The following is a 24798-nucleotide window of genomic DNA, read 5'->3' as shown; positions in this document are numbered from 1 at the left end:
TTATTGCCATCCTCTGCACTCTTTCCAATTAGTCTGGATTTTTCTTGACGTCTGGTCCTGGACCAGGCACAGGGCGCCTGCCGAGGCCTCGCCAGCAGCGAGAGCTTCAGCTGCCTCGCGAATGCTGCCCCTCCTCACGCAGCCCTCGGCACCGTCCTCCTTTCCACAGCGCTCGGCGCAGCTGCAGGGCAGCCACTCATCCCCTGTGACAGGGGCACATCCCCCCAAAAAAGCAAGGCTTCTTCTCTTCTCCCCTAGCTCCTGGCTGCTTCTCCAAACAGCTGGGCATCTGGGAACCTGGCTTCTGCGTGCACAGACACCCGCACCTGCACGGTGCCTCCTGCCTGGGGGTTCAGCCCCCCGCACGCGATGCGCACCCGGCTGGAGCCACCCTGGGTGTTAAATTCGGAGAAGCTGACACCACTGCTGCCCACCGCCGGGGCTCTTTTCTACTCCCCGACCCAGCCCAGATCTTTGCGCTTGTCCTTTCGAATCGGATCTGATTGTTTTCAGGCCATTTCTCCGATTTGTCAACATCATTTCAGATTCCAGTCCTGTTTTCTCCAGCCCTCGCAGCTCCCCCCCTGCCATCCAAGCACGGCACGCCAGGACCTCGCTGCTCACCCACCCAAGCCTGGGGGTGGGGGGCAAGCCAGGGGGACCCCAATTCCCCAACCTGCCAGCGAGCCCTCGACCGTCTCTCCCCCGCTGCCTGCTCACTTGCACGGTGGCAGCGCTGCAGCGTCCCCCCGCCTCGCCGCCTCTCGCCCCCCGTGCACGCGTGCCGCGCTCGGCCGCAGGTGGGAGGCTCCGGTGCAGAACGGCGAGACGCGAGACACGCTGCCAAGTCGCAGCGAGGGCTGTTCCCAGCTGGTGCTTTTCTCGCTGCCTTGTCTGGTCCCAAGGAAAAGCAGCCCCTGAGCCTTGCTGCCACCCCTCTCCCTGGCCCTCCCACCCCAGTGTTAGCTGCCTGTGCCGCACTGGGAGTTGGGTTCCCCAGCTGGGTTCGGCCCCATTCGGGCAGCAGGCATCTCCACCAGCTCTCAGCCTCCTTGCCAGTTCCATCCATGGTGCACAGCCCATGGTCCTGCTCATTGCTTTGCCCTGCAGGGCGCTGCCCACAGCCACGGGATGGGGCTTGTGTCCTGGGTGCTGCTCATTTGGACACAGCTCGATCCCAATCCCAGCCCGGCCACGCTTCAGCCCGTTCCCAGGGTCCAGAGGGCCTGGTGGCCAGGCAGGAGCAGGGCACAGCAGGGTAGGAGACAGAGGAGAGGAGGGAGGAGGGGACACGTCTCTTTGAGCACGGTGGAGGGGGCCATGCAGACGTCCTGTGGTCACACAGTGTGGTCTGCCCTAAGGATCTGGGGCACGGATCCTGCCCCTACACCACGGACACAGCAGGGACCGGCTGACGGCATGGACCTGCCCGGCAGACCCTCGGTGTCCTCACACCCCTTCCACCATGGCCCCGGGAGACACAGGCAGGGGTCTCCACACCAGACTCAGCAGATCAAAGACCCAACCCCAGTGCCGCACCACAGCGCCTCCTCCCCGCAGGATCAGGCCCTTGCTGCCTGTGATCCTTGCAGGACCAAGCCTCCCCCCAGCCCTGCGGAAGCAGCCTGGGGCTTGTCACTGCGTGGCCGGGGCCGCTCATGGTGGCGGTGCTCCCTGCCACGCTTCGGTGGGCCGGGGGCACGGGGTTGGCACGTGCACGCCGCATCCCATGGGCAGGGGGAAGCAGGCGGCCGGGGCCGTGCGTGCTCCCCGCCGGAGGCAGCCTATCATGCTGTATTGACCCGCACTGGAGGCAGGAACATGTGTGCCATGCACGGATCGATGGGAAGATTGAAGATGCGTGTGCGCTTGCCGGACGACTGGGGAAAGCTTTGCCGTTGGCACCGGCAGCGCAGTGAAGGTCACGCTGACCTGCGGCGCAGTCCCCGGGGAGAGGCGAGGCCGCTGCCGAGCTGCTGGGGGGGGGTCTCACTGCCCGTGCTCCCGGACCCCGGCCTCCCCATCGGGCACGCGCCTCCCCGGCAAGAGCCGCATCTCCTGGGGGGCTGCCTGGTGGAGACAGGGAACCGGTGGGGAAACTGAGGCAGGGCCACCACGGTGCCGCGCGGGGGAGCGGCCGGACCCAGGTGCCGGTGCCCCCCAACCTCACCCCGGCCCCCAGCCCACCGAGAAGCACAGGCAGAGCCCCTCCAGCTGCGGGCAGGACGGGGCAGGAGGAGGGGGTGCCGGGGGTGCTGCGGGGGAGCCCCGCGGCTCCCCGTCCCGGGGCTCGGCGCCTGCCGAGTCGGGGCGCAGCGGGCCGTGGCAGGGAGGCGGTTAACGGCCAGGGAGCCGCCGAGGCAGGAGGAGTCCGCGGGCGGGCGAGCAGGAGGGGGCCGCCGGGCGAGCTGCCCGCAGGCTGCCCGCCCCCGCCGAGCCGCGCCGAGCCGAGCCGAGCCGCGCCGAGCCGCGCTGCCCCGGGGCGCACGGGCCGGGGCGAGGCGCACAGCGCGGCGGCGGCGGCGGCGGCGGCTGCGGCGGCGGGGGGCAGGCACCGTGCCCCGCCCGCCTCGGCACGGCACGGCGCGGCACGGCGCGGCACGGCGCGGCACGGCCACGGCATCGCACGGCGCGGCACGGAGCGGCACGGCGCGGCATCGCACGGCTTGGCTTGGCGCGGCACGGCTCGGCACCGCTCGGCGCGGCTCGGTTCCGCTCGGCTCGGCGCGGCTCGGCACGGCACGGCTCGGCTCCGGCAGGTCCCGAGCCATTCAAACAAGTGGCTCCGGCAGCACTTGGGAGCCGGGGCTGGAGAGAGGGCGCAGAGCGGCTCCCCCTGCCCCGGAGGCGCCGGGCCCTTCACACTGCCTCTTTCTCTGGCGCTCGCTCTTTATTTGACGATGAAATAATGTTGACATGTCTTGAATTATTAAGTATTCCCTGGATTTTATTAGCACATGATGCCTAAATGCTGCCTGTATCTGCCGGGGTCTTAACCAGAGAGGAGCGAAGGAGAGAGGCAGAGACACAGAGCGAGGGAGAGGAGAGAGAGGGGTTTTTGACAGCTGTATTTGTGCTGATAAGCGAAGGCACAAGGAGACGATCGACTAGTGAGACAAGAGGGAAGCGGCGGCTCGGAGCTGCTGAGAGGGGCTGCGCTTCCCTCCCGAGACGGCTCGGCCCTCCCGGCGCCGTGCTGGGGCTTGGGGGGGACCCGAGCCCCCTCCCAGCACCTGGCCGGGCTCTCGGCCGGTGCCCGTGCCAGGGGTCAGCCCGCTGGCTGGGCACGCCGGCCGCGCGGGGCAGATGCCGATTGAGATCGTGTGTAAAATCAAATTTGCCGAGGAGGATGAGAAGCAGAAGGAGAAAGAAGAAGGGGACAAGGAGAGCCTGATCGAGGAGCCCGCACGGCCCCGCTCCCGGGACCTGGCCGCCTTTGCCAGCGCCAGCACGCTGCACGGCCTGGGGCACATCTGCCGCTCGGGGCGGCTGGGCGTGCGCCAGACCCTCTGGGCGCTCGCCTTCCTGGCCTCGCTCGCCTTCTTCCTCTACCAGGCGGCCAAGTCGGCGCTGCTCTACCTGGAGCACCCCCACGTCATGGCCTTGGACGAGGAGGCCATCCGCGAGATGGTCTTCCCCGCCATCACCATCTGCAACATCAACCGCTACCGCCACTCGGCGCTCACCGACGCCGACATCTTCCACCTGGCCAACATGACCGGGCTGCCCCCCAAGGACCGCGACGGCCACAAGGCCACGGACCTGCTCTACCCCGACCCCGACATGGCCGACATCGTCAACCGCACCGGCCACCAGCTCGACGACATGCTCAAGAGCTGCAACTTCAGCGGCGAGAACTGCTCCTCCCGGGATTTCACTGTGGTGAGTGCGCAGCCGGCCCGGCTCCCCCGGGGACCCCGCCGGCGCGGGGGTCTCTGACCCCGCCGTGCCTCGCCGGCTCGCTCCGGCTGCTGAAGTTTTGCATCTCTCCGTGTTTGAGTTTCTCGCCAAGTTTCGCATGGAGAGAGAGAGAGGATCCTCCGTGGGAGCTCTCGGCTGCAGGACCGTGCTGCCGGCAGCTCCGGGGCTGCAGGAGGGGGTCGTGGGCAGGAGCGGGAGCGGATGGGGGAGCGGGGCGCAGCAGTCCCTGGGGTGGGCGAGCAGCGGGAAGGGGAAAAGCAGTGGCACGGAGCCCTGCTCCAGCCTCTCTTCACCGCGGGCTGAGCTGCTCCGTCGCAGGGCGTTTTGCACAGCGAGAGCGGAATGGGGGGGCCGGGACCCCTTTGCACGTAGGAGAGCCCTCCTGCCTTCGGGGGTGGGCACTGGGATGTGTGTGAATGCGGGAGGCTGTCAGCATTGCTCACTTGTGTGTGTGTGCAAATGCACGTGCCCAGCACCCCCAGAGGGTCTGCTCTGGGGCACGGCCGTGTCCAGGTGCCCTGGGGGCCACCCCCCACAGCTGGGGGTCCCCAGCCCCCCAACAGCACCGTGCCCACCCAGGCAGCGAGCTCCCAGCCGGGCAGCTCGACTGTGCGGCTCTGGCTAACGTTGAGCCTGGAATCACAAATCCCCGCTGTGGTTTGGGGAAATAAATGTGCTGAACGGGCGGAATACCTGATGGGACCCCTTTCAGCCCGTAATGACTCTGGAAATGAGCCGCCTCTCTCCTCCGGCTGCCAGGGGCTGCTGCTCTGCTTGCTCGCTGCGCTCCCCGGAGCAGCGCTGCCAGCCGGAGCCCGCTCCGTGCTGTGGAGGGGGATGCGATACGGGGGGCTGCGCAGGCTGCTGAGGGGAGAGGAGGCTCCGTGGGGCTGGAAATGGCTGATGCAGCACGTCCTGCTTCGCTTCGTGCCCATCGCTGCGAAGCCTGCTCTCGTGCAGGGTGCTGTTTCGGGGGGGTGCTGCAGGGGGGCTGCCCTGTGCGGAGGAGCCGTGGGGAGCGCTTGCCTGCGGTGGGGTGGGGAGGAGCGGGGGGCAGCAGGGGGGACCCCCCTCCTCCTGGGGTTTTTCTGGGCTCTGTGCCTGCTGTAGCCGAGCTGCCCGAGTTTGGGTGCCGGGGGGAAGTGCGATCCAGCGGGGAGAGCGCAGGGAGCCCCGGTGCTGGACAATCCCGCACGTGGCATGTGGGGCTCAGCCACGCTGGCCGGTGGGAAGGTGGTGAGCCCAGCATCGTGCCGGGTAGCAGCATGGCATGGCAGTGGGATTTGGGCTGGGTACAAGCTTGCCAGAGCATGGACATGCATGGGGACAGTCACCGGGACTGTCCGGTGTGCCGTCTCCATGTGCTGGAGCAGGCTTCAGGCAGCGGGTGTCAGGACGGGAAGCCCAGAGCTTGAGGCACCCAGAGCGGTCAGCAGGCAGGGCTGTCCCTGCCACCTCTCGCTGGCCACTTTCCTGATGCGCCTGGAGCAAAGGGGCGATCTTGGGGCAGAAGAAGGTGCAAGGCGTGGGCTTGGGAAGGGGAGGGGAAGGCAGGAGCAGAGGGGAGGGATTCGGCAGCCTCTCTGTGCCGCACAGCATGTCCTAAAGCCGTGCCAGGCAGCGGCGGGACCTGCCGAGGCAGCACACCATTTGCATCTGGAGCCTGCTGCTCCCGTTCCCCGAGCTGGATCTGTCCCCTGTGCCTCCTCCTGGGGATGACCCAAACACGGCGCGAGCAGCTTGGCAGGCACGGGTGAGTCCCAGCCGCCACGTGTGGGCTTGGGTGCGCTGTGCCTGCCAGCTGTGGCCCCGGTGCAGGAGCACCCGGTGCTGCGCCGCACCCCGCCGTCACACCGAGCTCCTGGCCCTGGGTGCCCCGCGTGCCTTTCTGCTCGCAAGGCTCCTGTAAGCCCGCCGCAGCGGGTGCCTCTGGGAGTGTCCCAGCAGGGATGGAGGGCTCGCAGGGCTCGCAGCGCCGGGAGCAGAGGTTGTGTCCCCAGGGAAGGCGAGGAAGGGAAGTTTTCCCTTGCAGCTCCCCGGAGCTGTGCTTACAGGGGTGCTGGCGTCGATCCTCTGCTCTGTGCGCACGGTGGGCTTCACCCAGAGGCCACAAGCGTGACGGCCCGTGGGTGGCCGTGGGCAGCCTGCCCGCCGGGGCCAGCAGCGCTGCCGAGCTGGAGCGTGGAGCTCGCAGCCGGTGAGCACAGGATAAATAGCTCGCGCGGGTCCTTTAAGTAAGCGCCGCGAGTGGTAAACGATCTTCCCCTATTTAACGTCACAAATCCTCATTCTTTATGGGATAGCAAATTAAGAAACTATGGGGAGAAAAATCCCCGGCGTAAGCATCTTCCGTGTAATAAAGCCCGGCTGGGCTGTAAATCTCCCCAGGCGGCAGGGACAGCACCGAGCCGCAGCGAGGCTCCCCTGCAGCCTGCTGACAAATGTGCCCCGTGCGCAGGCTGCCGGGAACCCCGGGCAGAGCCCTTTCCTACCCCTCTGCATCCCTCATTGGGGGGCAGCCCCATTCCCTGGGGGGCACAGCCCCGTGCCCACGGGCACGCTGCCCGCTGCCTGGGGCAGGGCGCTGGGGGCCGAGCCCGGCCGGGCGGGCGCAGCTGCAGCACCGAGGGTGCGAGGCGTGCGGAGATGGTGCAGGGAATCAATAGCTCGCTTTCCACGCCATTAAGCGGGAGGCGTCCCCGCGGGGCCGGGGCTCAGCTGCGGCAGGTGGCCCGTGGCCGCCCGGTAGCCCGCTGGCACCCAGCCCCGGGGCGGTGCTGGCCACCCCTGGGTGCACCGCGGCGGAGGGGACAGCGGGGAGGTGGCTTTTTGGCAGGTCAGGGCAGGTGGTGGCCAGGCCAGCCAGGCAGGCAGGGGGCTGCAGGAGGGGCTGCGGGAGGTGGTCCCCCCCCCCCCTGGACAGCATCGTCACCCCACCTCCTCGCTGGCTCTGCTGGTGGTTGTGCTGGAGCCTCTCTCAAAACCACGTTCCCCCATCAAAAGCCTTTTGTTTGGGAGCCGCTGCTGCCGAGGCTGCTCCTGCGAGGGCTGGAGCTGGGGGGAGCGCAGAGGTTGCCCAGAGCTGGCAGCAGCCTCGGAGCTGGCACCGGCCCTGGCTCTCCCGGCAGGGCCCCCCCGGGACGTGGGCTGTGCGGGGCTCTCTGCGCCCTGTGCTGACCCCCAGAAGAAAACCCTACACCGGGTGGGCAGCGTCGGCTGCGTGCTGCTGGCGGTGGGGGGCCACAAAGCACTGCATGGGGCCGAGCCCTGCAGCCCCCCGGCGGGGAGGGCACTTCCCCAGCTGCCTCCTTCCCCCCTGCAATCAGCACCGCTCCCGACGCGGGGACTCTCTCTGACCTTTCCATCAGAACCATGTTTAATAAATGTCGCATTTTCAGCCTGTTTTTACACCTGGGAAAAGCTGGGCTCGTTCCTCTCCGCCTGCCCCTGCCCCGCCTGGTGCTGCTGCTCACCCAACGAGGCGTTCGGCCGCCCCATTTTGCCTCTTTGTGGTCTGTTCACCACGGGGAGCAGGGGGCTGGGGGCACGCATTTCCCTTCCGCGCTGGCCCTGCAAGAGCCTCCTGCTCGCTGCAGCCCCCGAGCAGAGCTCAGGACCGGGCAGGATTTGTCACCGTGCCGTGCCGTGCCGTGCCGGCGCGTCCCCAGGTCCGTGTCTCTGGTGGCACAGATGGGCTCTGGTTCCTCGTGCTCCCGTCCGGAGCGGCGGCGGTGGCTGTGGCGCGGTTACACATGAGCCGCCCGGGCACGGCTCGAGGCGCTGCTTGTGCCAGAAACCGGGGGACTTTAATGCAATTCGTTGCCATTTAATTTTACACAATTCCTGCTGCTTAATCCGCTGAGAAATGCTAATTTATACAATTCACGTCTAAAAATAAATGTCAGTCCAGCAGCTCCCAGCAGTGGGTAGCTGCTCCCCCAAACCCCCGCCGGAGCCTCGTGCGGGGGACCCCAGCCCGGGGCACACCCCCGAGGTGCCCAGACCTTGGGGTGCAGCCACGGGGCTGGTGGATGTGGGGTGATCGGGGCTATGGGGTGCCACGGCAGGACAGGGAGGGGCTGGCTGGTCCCACGGGTGTCGCCACAGAGCCCCTCATCGCAGTGGGTCTCGGGGCTCCGTGGCAAGGAGATGCCGGGTGTCGCGGTGGTTTGGCTTGCTTTTGGGATGGACTGGGAGGTGGGAGGTGTCTTCGGGGCCCGATTCCCGGGGCTTTCCCCAGGGAGGGCAGCCTGGCCCGGCGTGCAGCTGCAGCTGACAGCGCTCAAGGCGAGAGCCCTAGTGCCAAAGAGGCGCCCGGTGCCAGGGGCTGGCATGGGGACAACAGAGCTGTGTGTGCTGGGTCCGGCCGCGGGTCAGGACAGCCCCCGCGTAGCTGGTAGACATTAATATGTTGTAAGGCACCTTTAATTTATGTGGGAGCATAGAGAAACTCATACTCCATCTGCCTGGGCTGCCTGGATGCATCCTTACCTCCCTAAGGACGCAGGGGATGGGGAGAGGGTGGGATGCTGCCGGGAAGCGGACCCGGGGTGGGGAAAATCCCGTTGTGATGCCCATCCACACGGGGTGGCACCAGCCCTGGTGGCAACGTGGGGACCGGGTCCCCGGGGCAGCGGGTGGGCTGCGAGGGCTGCGGGAGCCCACGGGTGGGGGAGCAGGGGCGCGGGGGCGGCGCGGCGGGGGAGCGGAGATGCTGGAGGAGCCGGCGGCTTTCCCACCGTCTCCCTGATTGAGATCGGATCACCGCGAGCATAAAAAAGCTCTCTTCATAATTATATTTAATGAATTGACTTTAAAAGCTCTTACACTCTTATCTGGGTAATTTAATATCACACACTTAATAAGCCTGTCTCCGATACGGGGGGGAGCCAGCGGCCACGACGCCCGCGCCTGGTGTGGCTCCCCGGGGACGCGGGACGTGCCGCGCGGCCGGCCCCACGTGCGGGGCTGGGCAGATCGGGGGACACCGCTGTCCCCTGGGGCCAGGGCACCCCTGGGGGCTTGGTGCAGGGGCTGCGGGGCCATGGGGCTGGGGGGCACGGGGCCATGGGGCTGCCTAGGGGCGAGGCGACTGCCTGTGGGGCTGGGGGGGCTCACGGGGTGCTGGAGGCTGGCTGTGGGGGACTCGGGGCATGGGGCAGGGCTGGCTGGGGTGCCAGCACTGGGGTTGGACACCGTGTGGCTGGCAGGGCTGTGCTGTGACCCTGTCCCCAGCGCCACTGTCACCCGTGGCAGGAGTCCCATGGCCAGGAGGCGCTGGGGGCAGCCGCAGGGCAGAGCGCACACTGTGGGCCCCCAGCACCGTGACGCTGTTGGCTCCCCGTGTCCGTCCTACTCTGGCGCACCCAGGGCTCACTGAAACAAGGCAATGGATCCCAGTGGCACAGCTGCTGTGGGGACAGTGGGGCAGGCATGGGGGCAGAGCCAGCTGGGGGGGCAGGGAGGCAGACAGAGGGCTGCCGCTGACCCCGGTGTGCATGCACTTGTGCGGCACATGGCCCCCCCCAGCACCGCGAGCAGGAGGAGCAAATCCCCCGTTTGTTCCCAGGGACGTGGCAGCCTCTGCAGCTCTGCCCCTTGGCCCTGTGCTACGGGCTGGGAACTGGGGGCTCCCCTGGGTGTGGGCATCGCTGCAGCCCCCAGCAGCCGTCCCCAGCCCCCCTGGGGCCATGGGGGCTGCAGGTGCTTGTGGTGAGCCCAAGAGGAAACCTCTGCCACGTGGAGCCGGGCGCCCCGGGGACGCGGGAGCCCCCAGCATCCCACAGCCACAGCGGGGGTGACAAAGCCACCAGCCGGGCTCGCGTCCCCGCTCATCAGCACAGAGCTGCAGGGAGGCAGCAGATCCCTCCAGCCCAGCACCCTGTCCCAATACCTGCGCCCTCCGCTCCCCAACTCCCAGGTGACAAAGAACAGGGGGGCACCTCCCAGCACCCCCCCAGCCCTGCCCCATAGGGGGTCCCCACAGCCGGGACGGGGACCGCCAGGGTGAGGAGGGCGAGGGCGCAGCGCTGGCACGCAGCTGGCCGTCCCCGTGCTGCCTGGCGGTGCCGGCTGCCGTGCCAGCGCGCGGTGCCAAGGCCCGGGCAGGCTGCGGGGAGCCGCGTGCCAAGGCGGTGACGTGGGGGGGACGCAGCTGCCACCTGGCCCTGCCTGGGGTGGCAGTCCCAAGGAGAGGGGTTCCCGGGCACCCCGCGGGCAGCCCGGGCCGCGGGGCCGGGTCTCCCCGCGCTGGAACAGGAGGTTTACAGAGCTGCACTAAGTGACGCAAATGGTTTGAAGCCCATAAAGAGAGACGGTTTTATGTAAGACGACTATATAAAGCTCTGCTGTTCTGCCATTGATGAGATATAGGCCTTTATTTATAGAAGGCAATGTTTGCGGTGCGAGGGCTGAACGCCAGCCAGGGACCCGCAGCTAGGACGTCGAGTCATTTCACATGCAGCTGCCGTCGACACTGTTCACACATTAAAGAAAAAAATTAAGTTTGCAGCCAGTCAGGTGGAAAAAACAATAATTGTCGAAAACCGTATTTCCCCCTTTTTCCAACAACAAATAGCTGAAGCGCTGCTGGGGAGGCTTGGGCTCACTCAGCGCCTGCAAAGAGCCGGCTGAGGCTGCGGCACGGCCAGGAGGGGGGCGGTGGAGAAGGGGGGCGCACGCTGGGACCGTGGGGCTCCGGCTGGGCATCGCCCCCAGGGCACCGTGTCCCCTCCCTGCCCCGTGCTCGCTGTCCCCAGGGGCACAGGCGGGCACGGCGTGGGGCTGAGGATGCTCTCTGCGCGGCGGCTGCAGACAAAGCCCTGCTCGCTGGGTTTCCCTGCCAGCATCTCCCCGCCTGCGCGCAGGGGGATGTGCTGAGCTTATTTCTTGGCCAGATGTGGCCGGGTTCTTGCTGGCGAGCAAGCAGCACGTCCCTGTGGTCAGAGCGCCCTGCCAAATTTCGTTTCATGCACGAAAGGAGGAAAAACTTCTCATGATTAATTGCGCAACAGGGGAGAACACGCAGCTCTCTAACCTGCTCCTTGCTGATCGCTGCCCTTTTCTTCCTCGCTGCAAGCGCAGCTGGGGAGAAGGGGGCGAGCTCTTCCCCAGGGCACGCTGTGCTGCACGACCCCGGGGCTGCACGGGCAGCGAGCGGCGAGCTTGGCAGTGCGCAGCGAGGGCAGGAGGACCTGAAACATCCCTCGCTGCCCTCCTAACCCCGCAAGGGGAGGGAAGCCAGGCAGGGCTTCACAGCAGGAGAGCAGTCAGGCTGGTGCTCGAGCTGCTTTCTTGCAGCTCCCTGCACATTGCTGCGGGCTGATGTCCGAGGCTGTCCCTTGCTTACGCTGCAAAACCTTCCCTCTGTGCACTGATCCGTGCCCTCGGTGTGCTGCGCCAGCGCGGCTGCGGGCAGGGCATTGCCTGCCCCCCCTGTGTGCTGCCGGCTTGCAGCAGGGAGAAGAGGAGCGGGGCCACGGGGCCAAGCTGGGGCACATCTGGGCTCTGTGCCTGCATGGCCGGTCCCCCACGGGCAGCACACACGGGTGGGGAGGGTCCTGGGCACCCCGAGCTCTCCGTTCCCTCCCTGGGAGCAGATGCTCGCTGGGTGCTGAACGGCCATTAAGCGCCGGCTGAGCTTTGATGGAGTCAACAGGTTTTCTTCCAGCAGAACAAAAGGTTACCTTCTTGACTGCAGAGCCGGGAACACAAGCAGAGGTGAAAAGCGAGGGCAGGAAAGCCAGAGGCCGGGAGAGCTGCGGGTGCCCTGTCCGCGTCGGGGAGCTCAGAGACGCCGCCGGCCGCGAGCCCATGGGGTGTGTGGGGCCGGGGCCCCAGGGTGGGAGGGTGAGCTGGCACCAGCCTCATCAGCCAGAGCCCCTGATTAATCGCTAGCTGCCAGCCCTCCAGCCAGCAGCTCATTAGCAGTTTAATTCCTGGTGCCCATCGCGCTGGAGGGCCGCACGGCTCTGGCTGAGCTGCTGGGACAGGCTGGGGATGCCCACCAGGGCCAGCAGAGCAGGCAGGGGCAGGCAGGAGCTGGGTGCCCCAGCAGAGCAGTGGGGCGTGCAGAAAGCTGGCCCGTCCTGGGCGCACAGGGGTGGGCACGGCCACGCGTCCCGGCTGCCAGGAGGGGGTTTCGATGGGAGCAGCTCGGCTGCCGGCCCCCAAACCCTGCCCTCGCTCAGGAGCTGCAATCCGTGCTATTTCTTCCCAGCCGGAGGAGGGAGGGGGCCGCGCAGAGCCAGGGTCCCGGCGGGAGCAGGGCAGCGTCTCCATCTGTCTGCAGCGCTCAGCGGCTGGAGAGGCCAAGGTGGCCCCCGAGCGGGGCTGTCCCCAGGCCACCTCCGCGCAGGAGGCAGGGCTGGCACGGCATCTGCAGCTGCCCCGGGCAGGGCAGGGAGCAGCCGCCTCCCTGGGGACCGAGGACACTATGCAAATCCGAGATGGATGCAAGCATTAATTATGTCCTGGCTGCTCGGCCACCGCTGTGGCTGCTCGTGCAGAGAAAAGGGGTTACACCAGTGGCATGTACTCTGCGCCTGGCCCCTCTGTCCCCAGCCGGCTCTGTCACCCCGCTGTGCCCCGCGCTGCGCCGTGCCGGCCAGCCCTGCTCTGCCTGGCCCCAGGGAGGTGAATAGCAGGGGGAGCAGGAGGCAGGAGCGGTGCGAGCGCTGTCGAGCAGCCCGGCTCCGAGGTCCTGCTCATCAGAGAGTGTCTGCACATATATGTGCTAATTACGGGCAGAGGTTCGCAGGCTGTTCCTGCCCTGCCAGCACAGTGCTGCTGTGCGAGGACAGGGCCGGATAAACCAAGGCTGCTTGGGCAGCTCTCCCTGCCCTGCCTCTCCACGGCCACCTGCCCATCCCCATCCCATCCCATCCCATCCCATCCCATCCCAGGCTGTCAGTGTGTGTGGTGCCATCCCTGGAGCCCCGGAATGTGCAGCAGTGACAGCCGCTCCATCCCCAGGTGCCTGCCTGATCTTATCGTGGTGGAGCTGCCTTGCAGAGGGAGTTTTTCAGGCTCTGACCCCCCCGGCGCTGCTGCTGCTCCGACATCCTCTTTCCTTATCACCTGACATGACCTTAATTTACTCCCCAGGCTGATAGCACTCCGGGCTTCTCCTCCAGGAGCTGGATCTCAGCACCGTGCCCTGCCTCACCTGCTGCAGGACCTCTGCACAGGCGGCACAGGCGGCACCGAGCAGGGCACAGAGGGCTGCGCAGGGCAGGCAGCGCGGGGACACTGCTGCCAGCCCGGGCGGATTGAAATGCTGGCACCGACGACTTCTGTAGCCACGTTATCTCCCAAGCTTGGCAAATATTGGCGGAGGGGAGATTATTCAATAGCAAAGTTTGCAGATGGGAATCACGGCGTGTGATCCCGCGGGCTCCGTGCCGCAGCCCGCCTGCTCCGGAGCAGCCTCTGCTCTGTGGTGCTGAGCCTCGCGGGGGCAAGGCGTGGGGACAGGACGGGGCTGCTCTGAGCAGCATCCTGGGGGCTTTTCCCCTGTGCTGGTACCCAGCAAGGCACTGGTCCCAGCTTCCCTGCAGCTCCTATCCCACCCTGCAGCACCGGCGTACACGTGTGCACCGTGCCGGGGACCCTGCGCAGCCCCACGCAGCCTCCAGCATGGCGGGGCTGAGCTTCCCCGGGCGTGGGCACCACCTGGAGCATCTCTTCCCATGCTGGAGCCTGCACCCAGGTCCCCTCCCCGGGCAGCTTCTCCGTGTGGGCCTTGGTTGCCACCTGGGCTCCTCAGGGGCACCCTGCAGCCCCAAGAGGGGCGTCCCCCCCCAGCACCCAGCCAGGAGGCTCCATCCATCGGCCCCCGCACCCAGGAGCACGCGGGCTGGGGAAAGCCAGCCCCTATCATGTTTGTTCCATTGATTTAGTGCCGTGGAGAGGGTTTAATCAGCCTTTAGCCTGCACGCTCCAGCATTAAGAACAAATCCATTAGCCACGAGATAACCACAAAGGGTTGCGCTGAGGCTGGATGAGGTCCCAGCGCCTTCAAGATGCAAATTGGCAATCAAAGATCAAAGCCGTGCAGCTCCCTAATCTCTACTAAAAGGGCTCAGCTATTAACGAGCCCTTTCCCGCTGGGCTGTGATCACCCCACTTCACTCCTGTCCCGATGCGCGGCGCGTTGCGCCGTGCCCCTGGCCCCCGCGCTGACCCTGGGGACGAGGGCGCAGAGGGGACCCGGGCTGTTTGTTTGCGCCTTGCTGCCTGCGGCTCTGACGTGCTGCTGTCAGATCTGTGCTGGCGCAGAGAGCGAAGCCCCGGGGAGCCGCTGGTCAGCGGGCAGAGGGGGCAAGAAGGGAAAGGGGCGGGGGCTGGGGTGGTGAGGGCTGTGCAGGGCTCGCGCAGAGACTTTGGGAGCAGGGGGGGTGCTGCCAGGTGGCTTCCTTCCCTCTGCTCATGGATTTAGCCCCGGTGTGGCTGCACCAGGTGGCTCAGGTCAATCCCTGCCGGCCCCAGGGAAATCAGGGCTGGGGACGTGGCGGGGGGGCGGGCGGCAGGGCTTGGGCAGGGCGCCCTGGGGCCACGTTCCCCTTTCTGGGGTATTCCTGCCCGTGCACGAGGCCCCGGCTCCCGCGCAGTGCCGAGGCCAGCTGCAGGGTGGGGGCTCCCATCACCGCCCCAGCACGCTGGAAGCCGTGAAGCCGTCGAGCTGTGACAGGAGCTGAGCTGCCAGCACCGTCAGCAGATCTCGGGCAGCACAGATGGGCTGCCAGCGCCGGGGCACGGCTCACCCGGGACCCTGGCGGAGAGGCACGCACCACTGCCCGGGTGCCAGCACAGCACTTCCAGCCCCGCGCAGGCCCCGATGTGCCTGGTCCGGCTCGGGGAGCAGCATCCACCCCGCAGCATCCCTCTGCACGGCGGGACGCTCGGGAGGACCAGCACAGGGAGAGGTTTGGGCTGGGGCTCGGTGCTGCCGCTGGCTCTGACAGCACCCCCGGGCGGTGGCACAGCCTTGCCGTCGCTCAGCTGGGGGAGCAGGCAGCGAGGTGCTGGCAGCCTCTCAGCCGGGGTGACAATAAATCTTATCAGCGTAAACCCATCCGCAGGCAGCAGGATAACCCCTGTGACAACCCGGCTTCATCCGCACAGAGTCGGCGCTGCGGATTTACAGATAAATAACAATAAGGCTGGAGGGACCGTGCCTGCGCCGGCACCTGCGGGGTCCCGGGGGCACCCCGCGGCCACCCCTGCTCGGAGCCTCTCTGCCACCAGAGCGTGTGTGCAGGGACAAAGACACGCGTGACGCCGGCAGCGCATCCCCCGTGCCCTCACCCCGCTTTGGCCAGGCAGGGGGACGGTGCCAGCCGCGGGTGCCGTGCCAGCAGCGCGGCGGTGCCAGCCGGCGCGGATGCTGCCGCCGGGGGGGCGGCGAGGTGTGCTGGCAGGAGCTGCTGCCCCGGGCTGGCCGCCCCAGCTCGGCTCCTGCGTTCGCTGGCGGTGCGGCCGCGCAGCCGTGGGAGCCGTAATGAGATGGAGCAGCAGAAGGACGGCGAGATAAGGCTGCCTGCGCTGCCCCAGCAGATTAAACGCTGGGATTAAGCAGGCGGTGCCAGCTCTGCTGCCTTTTTATCTCGCTGCTTCTCCCCTCTTATTCTCCCGCAGTCGATAGTGAACGGTCTCGGAGCTGTCAGCAGAGGAAATTGCTTGTTAACCCTTTGGGGACGGGCGCGGGGCTGCCTGCACGGCTGCTTTCAAAGAGGAGCGTTCCCCGGGGACGGCGCTGCCTGCAGAGCGGGGCAGGCAGAGCAGTGGGGACCGCGGTGCCTCCCCCCTGCGTCCCCAGCCCAGCGTCCCTGCTGCCCCGTGGTGGCCCCATGGTCCCCATGGGGCTGCACGCAAAGGGGCTGGCGGTATTTAGGATCTGGTGCTGCCTCTCAGCCAAAAGCCACCAGCATCCAGTGGCAGGGGGGAGCAACGTCGTGGGGCACGCGGGGTGACAGCAGCCAGAGAGCGAGGCTTGCCCGCGTCTGGCCCCGTGGACCCCAGTGCCCCACTGGGCATCCTCGATGTTCCCTCCGGGCGCCACTGGGAGCCCAGTACCCAAACCCCAGTTATTGCTCTGTGCGTGTGCATGTTTTTGTGTGGTGTGCAGCAGTGAGGCCGGGCTGCAGCCCGTCACGGCGATTTTCCACGGCACGACGTGTGCTGTGTGCCCGGGGGCTGCGTGCGGGGGTGTCTGAGGATGCAAAACGGGCTGGGGAGCGCGGGAGGGGTGGGCGGAGCGCTGCTTGGCACAGGCCAAACCCGTGCCAGGGGCTGTATGAGCAGCAAAATCTCGCTCTCACCTGCTGTCGGTGCGCCTCTCCCAGCCCCTCGGTGCCTCTGCCCCCACAGCTGCCCCCGTCATGGGGCAGAACCCCCCAGTGGCCAGCGCCCAGCCACATGCTCAGCACCCCAGGGGGCTTGCAGGCTGCTGCCAGCAGCGGTCCGGCCCCGGGTGGGATGCTGCCCCCCCCCCCCCACGGCTGCTGTGGGATGGAAAGGTGCCCTGGGCAGCCGGGGCTGAGCGCGGCACGGCGCTGGAGCAGCTGCTGCGCGGGGCAGGCGGGCTGTGCCGGCGAGCAGAGCCTGAATTAGGAGAGGGAATGGGAGCGATTGGCACGTGCGGGCTGGCAGGAGGAACGCTGCGAGAGGATGGGATTGCTGTTTATAAATACATCAAGGGAGTAAACACAACGGAGGGAAGAGAGCTATTTCAGCTCGGGGACAATGCTGGCGCGAGAACAAATGGTACAAACCGGCCGTGAATAAATTGAGGTTGGAAAGCAGGAGATCAGCGAGGTCCTGGGCCGGACTCCCCCCCAGGAGGGGAAAGCACAGCGCTGAGCTCGCCGAGCTGGCAGGGGCGGCCGTGTGCTGGCCCCGTGGGTCCACGCAGGTCCGGGTGCCCCAGCTCTGCCCCGCTGACAGCACAGCCTGCAGCACAGCTGAGCACTTGGTATTCCAGCCGCGAGCCCGCTTGGCACCGCCGGGGCTCCCACGTCTCCCTGCTGGCTCCGGGGACACGTCCGCGGGGCTCAGCTGGCACGGGCTGGCCCAGCACATCTGTGCGAGGAGGTGGCAGGAGGGGTGCAGCCCCCCCGGGGCGTGCCCGTGGGTCGGGGATATGGGAGGTGGGTTGGGATGCTGGGGGGCATGCGGAACATCCCATGGCGGAGCCCAGCTCAGTGCTGGAGGGCCCTGCTTGGGGACAAAGGTGTCCTGGGGACCCCGTGGGGGTGGCAGCCCCGGTGCAGGGCTGTGTCCTGCAGGAGCCGTCCCCGCTACAAGCAGCAGCCCTGCGTGGGGCAAGGACACGGTGCAGGGGGGCTGCGGGTATTGGGGGGCGATGGCACCGGTGCTCGAGCTGGGATGAAGCCAAACTGGCTCCAGCCCTCGCCCCTCCGGGGAGTGGGGAAGGGAAATGGTGCGACCGTGCAGGAGAGGGACGTTTGCAGAGGCGAAAACATCCCACTGGCTCAGAAAATTGCTGCAGAATCGGGCTTGAAATGAGTTGAAATTGCTGAATCCAAGCGGATCTCATATCCCGGGCAGTTGCAATGCTGGCGTCAGCGCTGCGGCTTCCCTCCGTGGGCACCCAGGCGGGGGCTGTCAGCACCGCGTGGGGGGAGCGGGGCACCGGGGACACGGCCGGGGACTGGGGGGGGCTCCAGCAGGGCCTGGCCAGGGCTGGTTGCAGCGGGGGGCAACAGCAGAGTGGGGGCAGTGTCTGTGGGCACGGCATTACCCAGCCCTGCCCGTATCACCCCAGGACAAGCAGCACCCTGTGCCTCCAGCTCCGTGTGCTCACTCAGGGAGCATCGTTTGCAATTTGGGGGCTGCAGCCCATGCCCCAGCTGCTGCTGGGTTGCTGTACCCAAGGACACCCCCGGGTCCCCCTGGATGGGCATCATACAGGGGTCTCCCCACCCCTGTCCCCATCATGCCCAGTGACATTTGGCACCGGGGGGTGCCCGCTCCTGCGTGGCGTGCCCGTGCCCTGCCGGCTGCGTGTCCCAGCGGGGACATGGGACAGGAGCGCGTGTCCCAGGCGTGCCGGAGCCCCACGCGTGCTGCAGCTCGTCTCCTTTGCATGCAAACACGCGGCTGGCAGCTTAGCGCGGCCTCTTGTCTCTGCAGAGCAATCAGGATTTGTCGCTGCTTGCAATGTTTAACGTCGTCTTCCAGAGGCTAAATACCGTGGGGAGCCGTGTAAGCCGCGGAAATACCTGCGTGAGCCGGGATCAGCCGGAGGCAGGCACAATGGTCTTGTAGCGGCAGGCATGGGGGGGCTCGGGCATGTGTGGGGCCGGCCCTGGTGCCCCCTGCCATGGGAAACCCCAGTGCTGGTGGGTGGGCTGCGGTCAGGATGCTGGGAACCAGCACCCATGGGGTGCCCACACACAGGGGGCAGAAGGGGGGGCCCCATGGGGTGGGGGCAGCGGGGTCCCAGGGCTGTATGGGGCAGGGAGGAGGATCCTTCAGCCCCCTGGCAGCGGCAATCCCCGGCTGGGATCTGCCTGCCGCGGCGCCGGCAGCTATTTCTGTCAAGGTCAAAGTGTCTCCACGGCACAGAGCAGGGAAATGAGGAATCGTGTCGAGAAATTACCTCCCTAATGGGGTCTCCCCTGCGCGGGGATGCCGGTGTGTGGCAGCTGAGCGGGGAGGCCTGGAGGCGGTGCGGGAGCCCTGCCTCCCAGCCCCAAGGCCCACAGCACCCTTGGGTGCCCCGCGAGAGGAGCAGGGTGCCCAGGGGGCCATGCCCCCAGCCGCCGTGCCCGGCAGGACACGTGTGCTCCATTCCACCCCGCGAGGCGCTTTTCTGGGTCAGCAGCGGGGAGAAAAACATCTTCCAGAGCAGGCAGCCTCTCCTCTGCCCTTCCTCCTCCTCCTCCTCCTCCTTTTCCTCCCGCGCTCCCTGTTCCCTAATTGGGTTTGTCATGCTGGAAAGCCAAAGCCCTTCAGGACTGTGCTGTGCTCTCGCCGGCGAGATTTCACAGCTGTCCTCGGCACCCCGGCAGCCGACAAGTGAGTAACTCGGCCGGGCGCCGCGGGCACCCACCCCTGCCCTCCCCGCGCACCCCTGCACTGTGCCGCCTGCCCGTGGCTGCGGGGGATGGAGATGGGGACGGGGACGAGGCCACCGCCGCCACCGCCACCACCACCACAGGGCCTCTCCCTCTCTGCCGGCCCCGGGCCCGTGTCCCCAGGCGCCCTCGCCTCTGCGTCCTGTCCCCATCCCTCGCCCCACCCCCCCCCCCCCACGGCGACCGCGATGCTGCCCGGCGACGTCTGAGCCGCCACGAGCTGGCAGCGAGCAGAGAAATGCCATTTCCTGCAGCCGGGGAAGCTCGTCCTCCCTTTGCACAAAACTAATATCGAAGCTGCCCCGGCGCGCCAGGCGCTGATGCTATCAGGCCGGCGGGCTCGGGCTCTCCCAGCCGCAATAAAACCCCGGCCAGCGGCTCCAGCAGCCCCCCCGCAGCCCTCCCGCACCCCGGGGAGCTCGGGCTGCGCACCCCCGCGAGGGGACCGGGCACCGGGAGCCCGGCGGGGGGCTCGGACGCAGCCGGGGCTGGAGGGAGCGCGGCGGGGCCGGCTGCCCAAAAGCGGGGCCCTGCTGCCCCCTGCTGGATCCCGGCCCTCCGGGGCCCCCCCCCGCTCCCCTCCCGGCGCTTTGAAGCGCCCCTGACGGGCAGCCGGGCCCCCGCCGCCAGCCCCGAGCCTTTGAGGAGCCGCTGGGGGTGCGCAGATGTCGCCGTCGTCGCCGTCCCCCCCCCCCGCCGCCACCGCTGTGATCAGAGCCGCAGCCGTCACTTCAAAGCGCCCGCCGGGCTCCCACGCAGCAGCAGCCCCGCGGGGACGGGGTGGGGGCCCCCACGCTGCGGGGTGTTGGGGTACGGCACCGGGGAGCGGGGTACGCAGGAGGCGACCGCCCCCCCCCCCCCCCCTCCAGGCCTGGCACCGTCCTGCCCGCGTGGGGCAGGGCCCCCAGCCCCACAGCCGCTTTGCACCGCGTTGGGTGGGAGGTTTTGGGGGGCAGGCAGGGCTCTGGGGGGGCTGCGTGGCCCCGCAGCAATGGGCAGGGATGCTCCAGGGTGCAGCACCCCCGGGCAAGGGGCTGACATGGCACTGCTGGGTCAGGGCATCCCTGTGCTGGGGCTGCGGGGACCCCCTGCCTGGGGTAGCACAACACCCCCCCGCCCCCCCCCCCCCACCGCCCCCGGCCTGGCTCGGGGAGGAATTTTCCACTCCCGAATCGAGGCTGGGGGAAGGCGCGCGTTTGCACCAGCCCCCTCCTCTCCCTCCCCTCGCCCGTCACAGCTCGGGAAGGCGCCTGCCACATTCAGCTCCGGGAAGGTGCGGAGCAAAAAAAGCCTCCCGGGAGGGAGACGGGGAGCGGGGAGCGGGCAGGAGCCCCCCCAGCGCAGCGATGCCACTGCCGCTCTCCTGCTGCCCCGACGGAGAAGCCCTGGCACCGGCGCAGGGCGGCTTCCTGCGCGCCACCCGCATCCCCGGGCTGCACTACATGGGCACCCGGCCCCAGTCCCGCCTGCGCCGCCTCCTCTGGAGCCTGGCCTTCCTGGCCTCCGCCGGGCTGCTGGCCACCGGGGCCACCGACCGCCTGCGCCACCTGCTCTCGCGCCCCGTGCACACGCGGGCACGCCTGGCCCGGGCCCCCCAGCTCCGCTTCCCGGCCGTCACCCTCTGCAACCCCAACCGGGCGCGCTTCCTGCAGCTCACCAAGCCCGACCTCTACTCGGTGGGGCAGTGGCTGGGGCTCTCGCGGGAGGACCGCTCGCTGGTGCCCGAGCTGCTGGCCGTGCTGGGGGACGAGCGGCGCCGCTGGCTCACGCGCCTGGCCAACTACTCGCGCTTCCTGCCGCCCCGCCGCTCCGAGCGCACCATGCAGAGCTTCTTCCACCGCCTGGGCCACCAGATCGAGGACATGCTGGTGGAGTGCCGCTTCCAGGGAGAGCGCTGCGGCCCCCAGCACTTCGTCCCCGTGAGTCCCCGCCTCGGGTGCCCGGCACCAGCCTGCGCCCCAGGAGCCCTGCGGGACTGTAAAGGGGGGCCTGGACCTTATCCTGCTTGCAGAGCGCCCTGCCTGAGCTCTTCCCCATCCCTCACCCTCCCTCTCTCCATCCCCAGGTCTATACACGCTACGGCAAATGCTACACCTTCAACGGGGACCGGAGGAACCCGCGGGTCACCCGCCAGGGCGGCATGGGCAACGGGCTGGAGATCATGCTGGACATCCAGCAGGAGGAATACCTGCCCATCTGGAGGGAGACCAGTGAGTGGGGCTGCGGGCAGGGCGGGGGGTGCCGGGGTGCAGGGGCTGAGGGCTGTCCCCTGGGACCGGCTGCCCACGCCCCCCTTCCATCCCCCGCAGACGAGACATCATTCGAAGCTGGCATCCGAGTCCAGATCCACAGCCAGGACGAGCCGCCCTACATCCATCAGCTGGGCTTCGGCGTTTCGCCTGGCTTCCAGACCTTCGTGTCCTGCCAGGAGCAGCGGGTAAGGCCAGCTCAGGGGGCTGGCCGTATGGGGCCAAGCGGGGGGGACAGCGGGGCGGTGCCATTCCTGGGGATGCCGCTTCACCCCCACGCAGCCCCAACCTCTGCCGGGCAGTGCGCGATGTCCCACAGCCCTGGGGATGCACCGGGGCACCCAGCCCCATGCGTCCCTACAGCGATGCCCTCTCGCCCCGGCAGCTCACCTACCTGCCGCAGCCGTGGGGGAACTGCCGGGCCAGCGTGCAGGGGGAGCAGACGCTGCCCGGCTACGACACCTACAGCATCGCCGCCTGCCGCCTGCAGTGCGAGAAGGAGGCCGTGGTGCGGAGCTGCCACTGCCGCATGGTCCACATGCCAGGTGAGGGTCCTACCTACCCCTGCACCTTCCGGCCTGCACCCGAGGGTCACCCCCACCCCATCGCTCAGCCCCTGCCCAATCTGCCCCCCGTGCCCTACCCCTATAGGGGAGCGAGCCCGGGATGGGGCGGCTCAGACTCCCACCCCCTGACCTGCAGCTTCCCCGCAGGCAACGAGTCCATCTGCTCTCCCAACGTGTACATCGAGTGTGCTGACCACACGCTGGGTAGGTGCGGGGCCGGGAGGGAGGTTGGGTGGCTCGGGAGGGACTTTTGCTGGGGGGGTGCAGCCGTGCCCAGCGGTGCGTGCCCCCAGACGCGGCGGTGGAGGACAGCCAGGAGCGCTGCAGCTGCCCCACGCCGTGCAACCTGACCCGCTACGGCAAGGAGATCTCCATGGTGCGCATCCCCAACAAGGGCTCGGCGCGCTACCTGGCCCGCAAGTACAACAAGAACGAGACCTACATTCGGTGAGCCCCCGGGGCTGGGGCTGGGCAGGGGGCTGGGGGGGCTCCAGGAGGTGTGCGGGGGTGGGGGACACTGGAAATCTGGGGGACCCCCACTCTGCTCCTAGTAGTTTGTGGTGCAGGTCCTGGCACACACAGTCCCTAAAGCATCCTCTCCCCCAGGGGGTTGTGGTTAGAGGGGGGACACCATCTCCTTGGTGTCCTCCCAGCCTGTACGTCCCCACCCCGCAGTCCCACCCAGACCAGGACATGTCCCTTCTGTGTCCCCTCCACACCCAGGGCCCTGCGAACCCAGCCTACGTAACTCACAAGGGCCCTGGGAGCACCCTGGGACGGGGTTGGGGGGAGGCTGGGGGAGGCTGGGGACAACGTGGGTGGTGACCGGCCCCACGGTGTCCCCACAGGGAGAACTTCCTGGTGCTGGACATCTTCTTCGAGGCGCTCAACTACGAGGCCATTGAGCAGAAGAAAGCCTACGACCTTGCCGGGCTTCTCGGTGACTCCCCAGCCTTCCCGCGGGACCCCCGCACAGCTGCCCGTCCCTTCCCCTGCGCACCCCTGCTCCCCCCGTCCTGCAGCCCCAGACCCCATCTGTCCCCCTCTGTCCTGCTGCCCTGTCACCGTGCCGTCCCCCTCTGCCCTGCTGCCCTGGCACTGCCCTCCCTCCCCAGCCCAAGCGGGCTGTGCAGCAGCTGCCGGTGACCCTCTCTCCCCCCTCCTCCCCAGGGGACATCGGGGGGCAGATGGGCCTGTTCATCGGCGCCAGCATCCTCACCATCCTGGAGATCCTGGACTACATCTACGAGGTGCGCTGAGCCCCCGGGGGCATGGCAAGGTGCCGAGCAGGGGCCAGGCTCCCCGGGGAGCCGCGTGCGGGTTCGTGCAGAGCGGGGTGCGCCCACGGGGTGCCGGGTGCGCGTGGCTCTGGGGCTGACCCCCTCTGCCCCCAGGTGATCCGTGACAGGGTGAGCCGCCTCCTGCGCCGCTCCAAGCCGCCCCTGAAGAAGCCCTCGGGCAGCATCGCCACGCTGGGGCTGGAGGAGCTCAAGGACCAGGTATGCCGCCGGGGTGGGATGGGCGGGCAGGGACCTGGGCACGGTCACCCCAGCCCCATGGGGACGGGACGTTGCTCCCTGGAGCCAGGGGGCTTGGTGGCCTCAGGCTGCCGAGCTCTGGGACGGATGGGGAGAAGGGACGGGGGGCAGGAAGGACGCCCCCCTGATGCTGCCGTCCCCGCAGAGCCCCTGCGAGACGCTGGGCCGGCACGTGGAGGGCGCCTACAACGCGGGCATCCTGCCCAACCACCACCACCGCCACCACTACCCGCACCAGGGCGTCTTCGAGGACTTCGCCTGCTAGGCCAGCTGGGGACGGGGGGCAGCCAGCCCCCACCCCCTGCCATCCCCTCCCCGCTGTCCTCACGGAGAGGGACTGCGGCACCGGGAACAGCCGCACCGCTCGCCCCCGGCCGTGCCACCGGAGCCACCTGGGCACCGGCACCGCCACGGCCCCCCAGCCCCTCCGTCCAGCCCCTCCACTTGCCCCCGGCGTGTGGGGTCAGCCCTGTCTCAAGCACACGGTATGGGGGGGCCGCCCCCCCATCCAGCAGCAAGAGCAGCCCCGGGCCCCCAGCTGCATGCCAGGGAGCAGAGGGGCCCCCGCGATGCAGAGCATGCGAGGGGGGAGCTGGGTTTCCCGCGAGCCCCTCCAGGCCCTTCCCTGCTGACCCCTCCTTGGGGGGAGGTCTCTGCCCTGCCCCGTCCCCCCAGGGGAGGGCCATGCCCGGACCACCGGTCCCCTCCCAGGGAATGCCGCAGGGTCAGGGGCTCCCACCTGCAGTCACACCTGCATGGCACCACCACCACTGTGACACCCCCACCAACATCTCCCCTCCTTCCCCAGCCCCACGCAGCCCCCCAGGGCTGCAGCCCCCCACCCCGTAGCCGCCCCCAGCCAGACCCCTGCACTGTGACCCCCCCACACACACTCCAGTGTTAGCCCCCAGCCCCGCAGACCTCTCTCCCCGCTCTCCTGCCCCAAACCCTCTCCTCCCAGTGCCCCACAGCCCCCTCCAGCCTCTCCGCACCCGTGCATCGCCCAAAGCAGACTGTCCTCAGGCACAGCCACCCGGCACGGCCCAGGCGGCACGGGGGCACCCGTCCTCGCTCCCCTGGCTGTCACAGCTCTTTTGCACCGTGCACGTACCCACCCCTGCCACGTTCCTCCCCCCCTGGGTGCTGAGCACCCGCTGTGCCTCCCCCAGCCCAGACACGGTCAGGAGGGTGCTCCGTGCCCAGCACAGCCCGGGGAGTGGCAGGACCCCGTCAGGTCCCTTCCTCCCCCCCCCCCCCCCCCCCGGTGACCCCTTCCTGTAGGACATCTCCTCCTCCCCCTCCACTGTAGCAGACACCAGCGCAGGGCAAACAGCCCCAAAATATCTCAGGAGGGGGGGGGCAGCTGGCAAAGCCCCCCTTGACACGCACACACGGCAAAGAGGGGGACCCGCGGCAGGAATTG

The 24798-nt window shown here is 68.3% G+C and overlaps 1 protein-coding gene across 2 annotated transcripts; it reads left to right on the top strand.

Annotated features, from left to right (window-relative positions):
- Positions 1–3306: 3306 nt before the first annotated feature.
- On the top strand, positions 3307–23640 carry ASIC4 (acid sensing ion channel subunit family member 4). 2 transcript variants are annotated; one of them, XM_035572158.1, is made up of 10 exons: positions 3307–3882; positions 21088–21232; positions 21332–21459; positions 21657–21816; positions 21985–22064; positions 22154–22284; positions 22686–22777; positions 23008–23087; positions 23232–23336; positions 23521–23640. In XM_035572158.1, exons 1-10 carry the CDS (start codon positions 3307–3309, stop codon positions 23638–23640), a joined length of 1617 nt encoding a protein of 538 aa, XP_035428051.1. The 2 variants fall into 2 exon arrangements, with proteins under 2 accessions (XP_035428051.1, XP_035428060.1); XM_035572167.1 differs by lacking the exon at positions 21985–22064 and having other exon boundaries at positions 22131–22284.
- The last annotated feature ends 1158 nt before the right edge of the window (positions 23641–24798 follow it).

The sequence above is a fragment of the Cygnus atratus genome, chromosome 6, assembly GCF_013377495.2.
Source record: "Cygnus atratus isolate AKBS03 ecotype Queensland, Australia chromosome 6, CAtr_DNAZoo_HiC_assembly, whole genome shotgun sequence".
In the NCBI taxonomy this organism is placed as follows: domain Eukaryota; kingdom Metazoa; phylum Chordata; class Aves; order Anseriformes; family Anatidae; genus Cygnus; species Cygnus atratus.
Note: the sequence above shows the minus strand (reverse complement) of the source record. Positions and strands in the feature narration are given on the sequence as shown.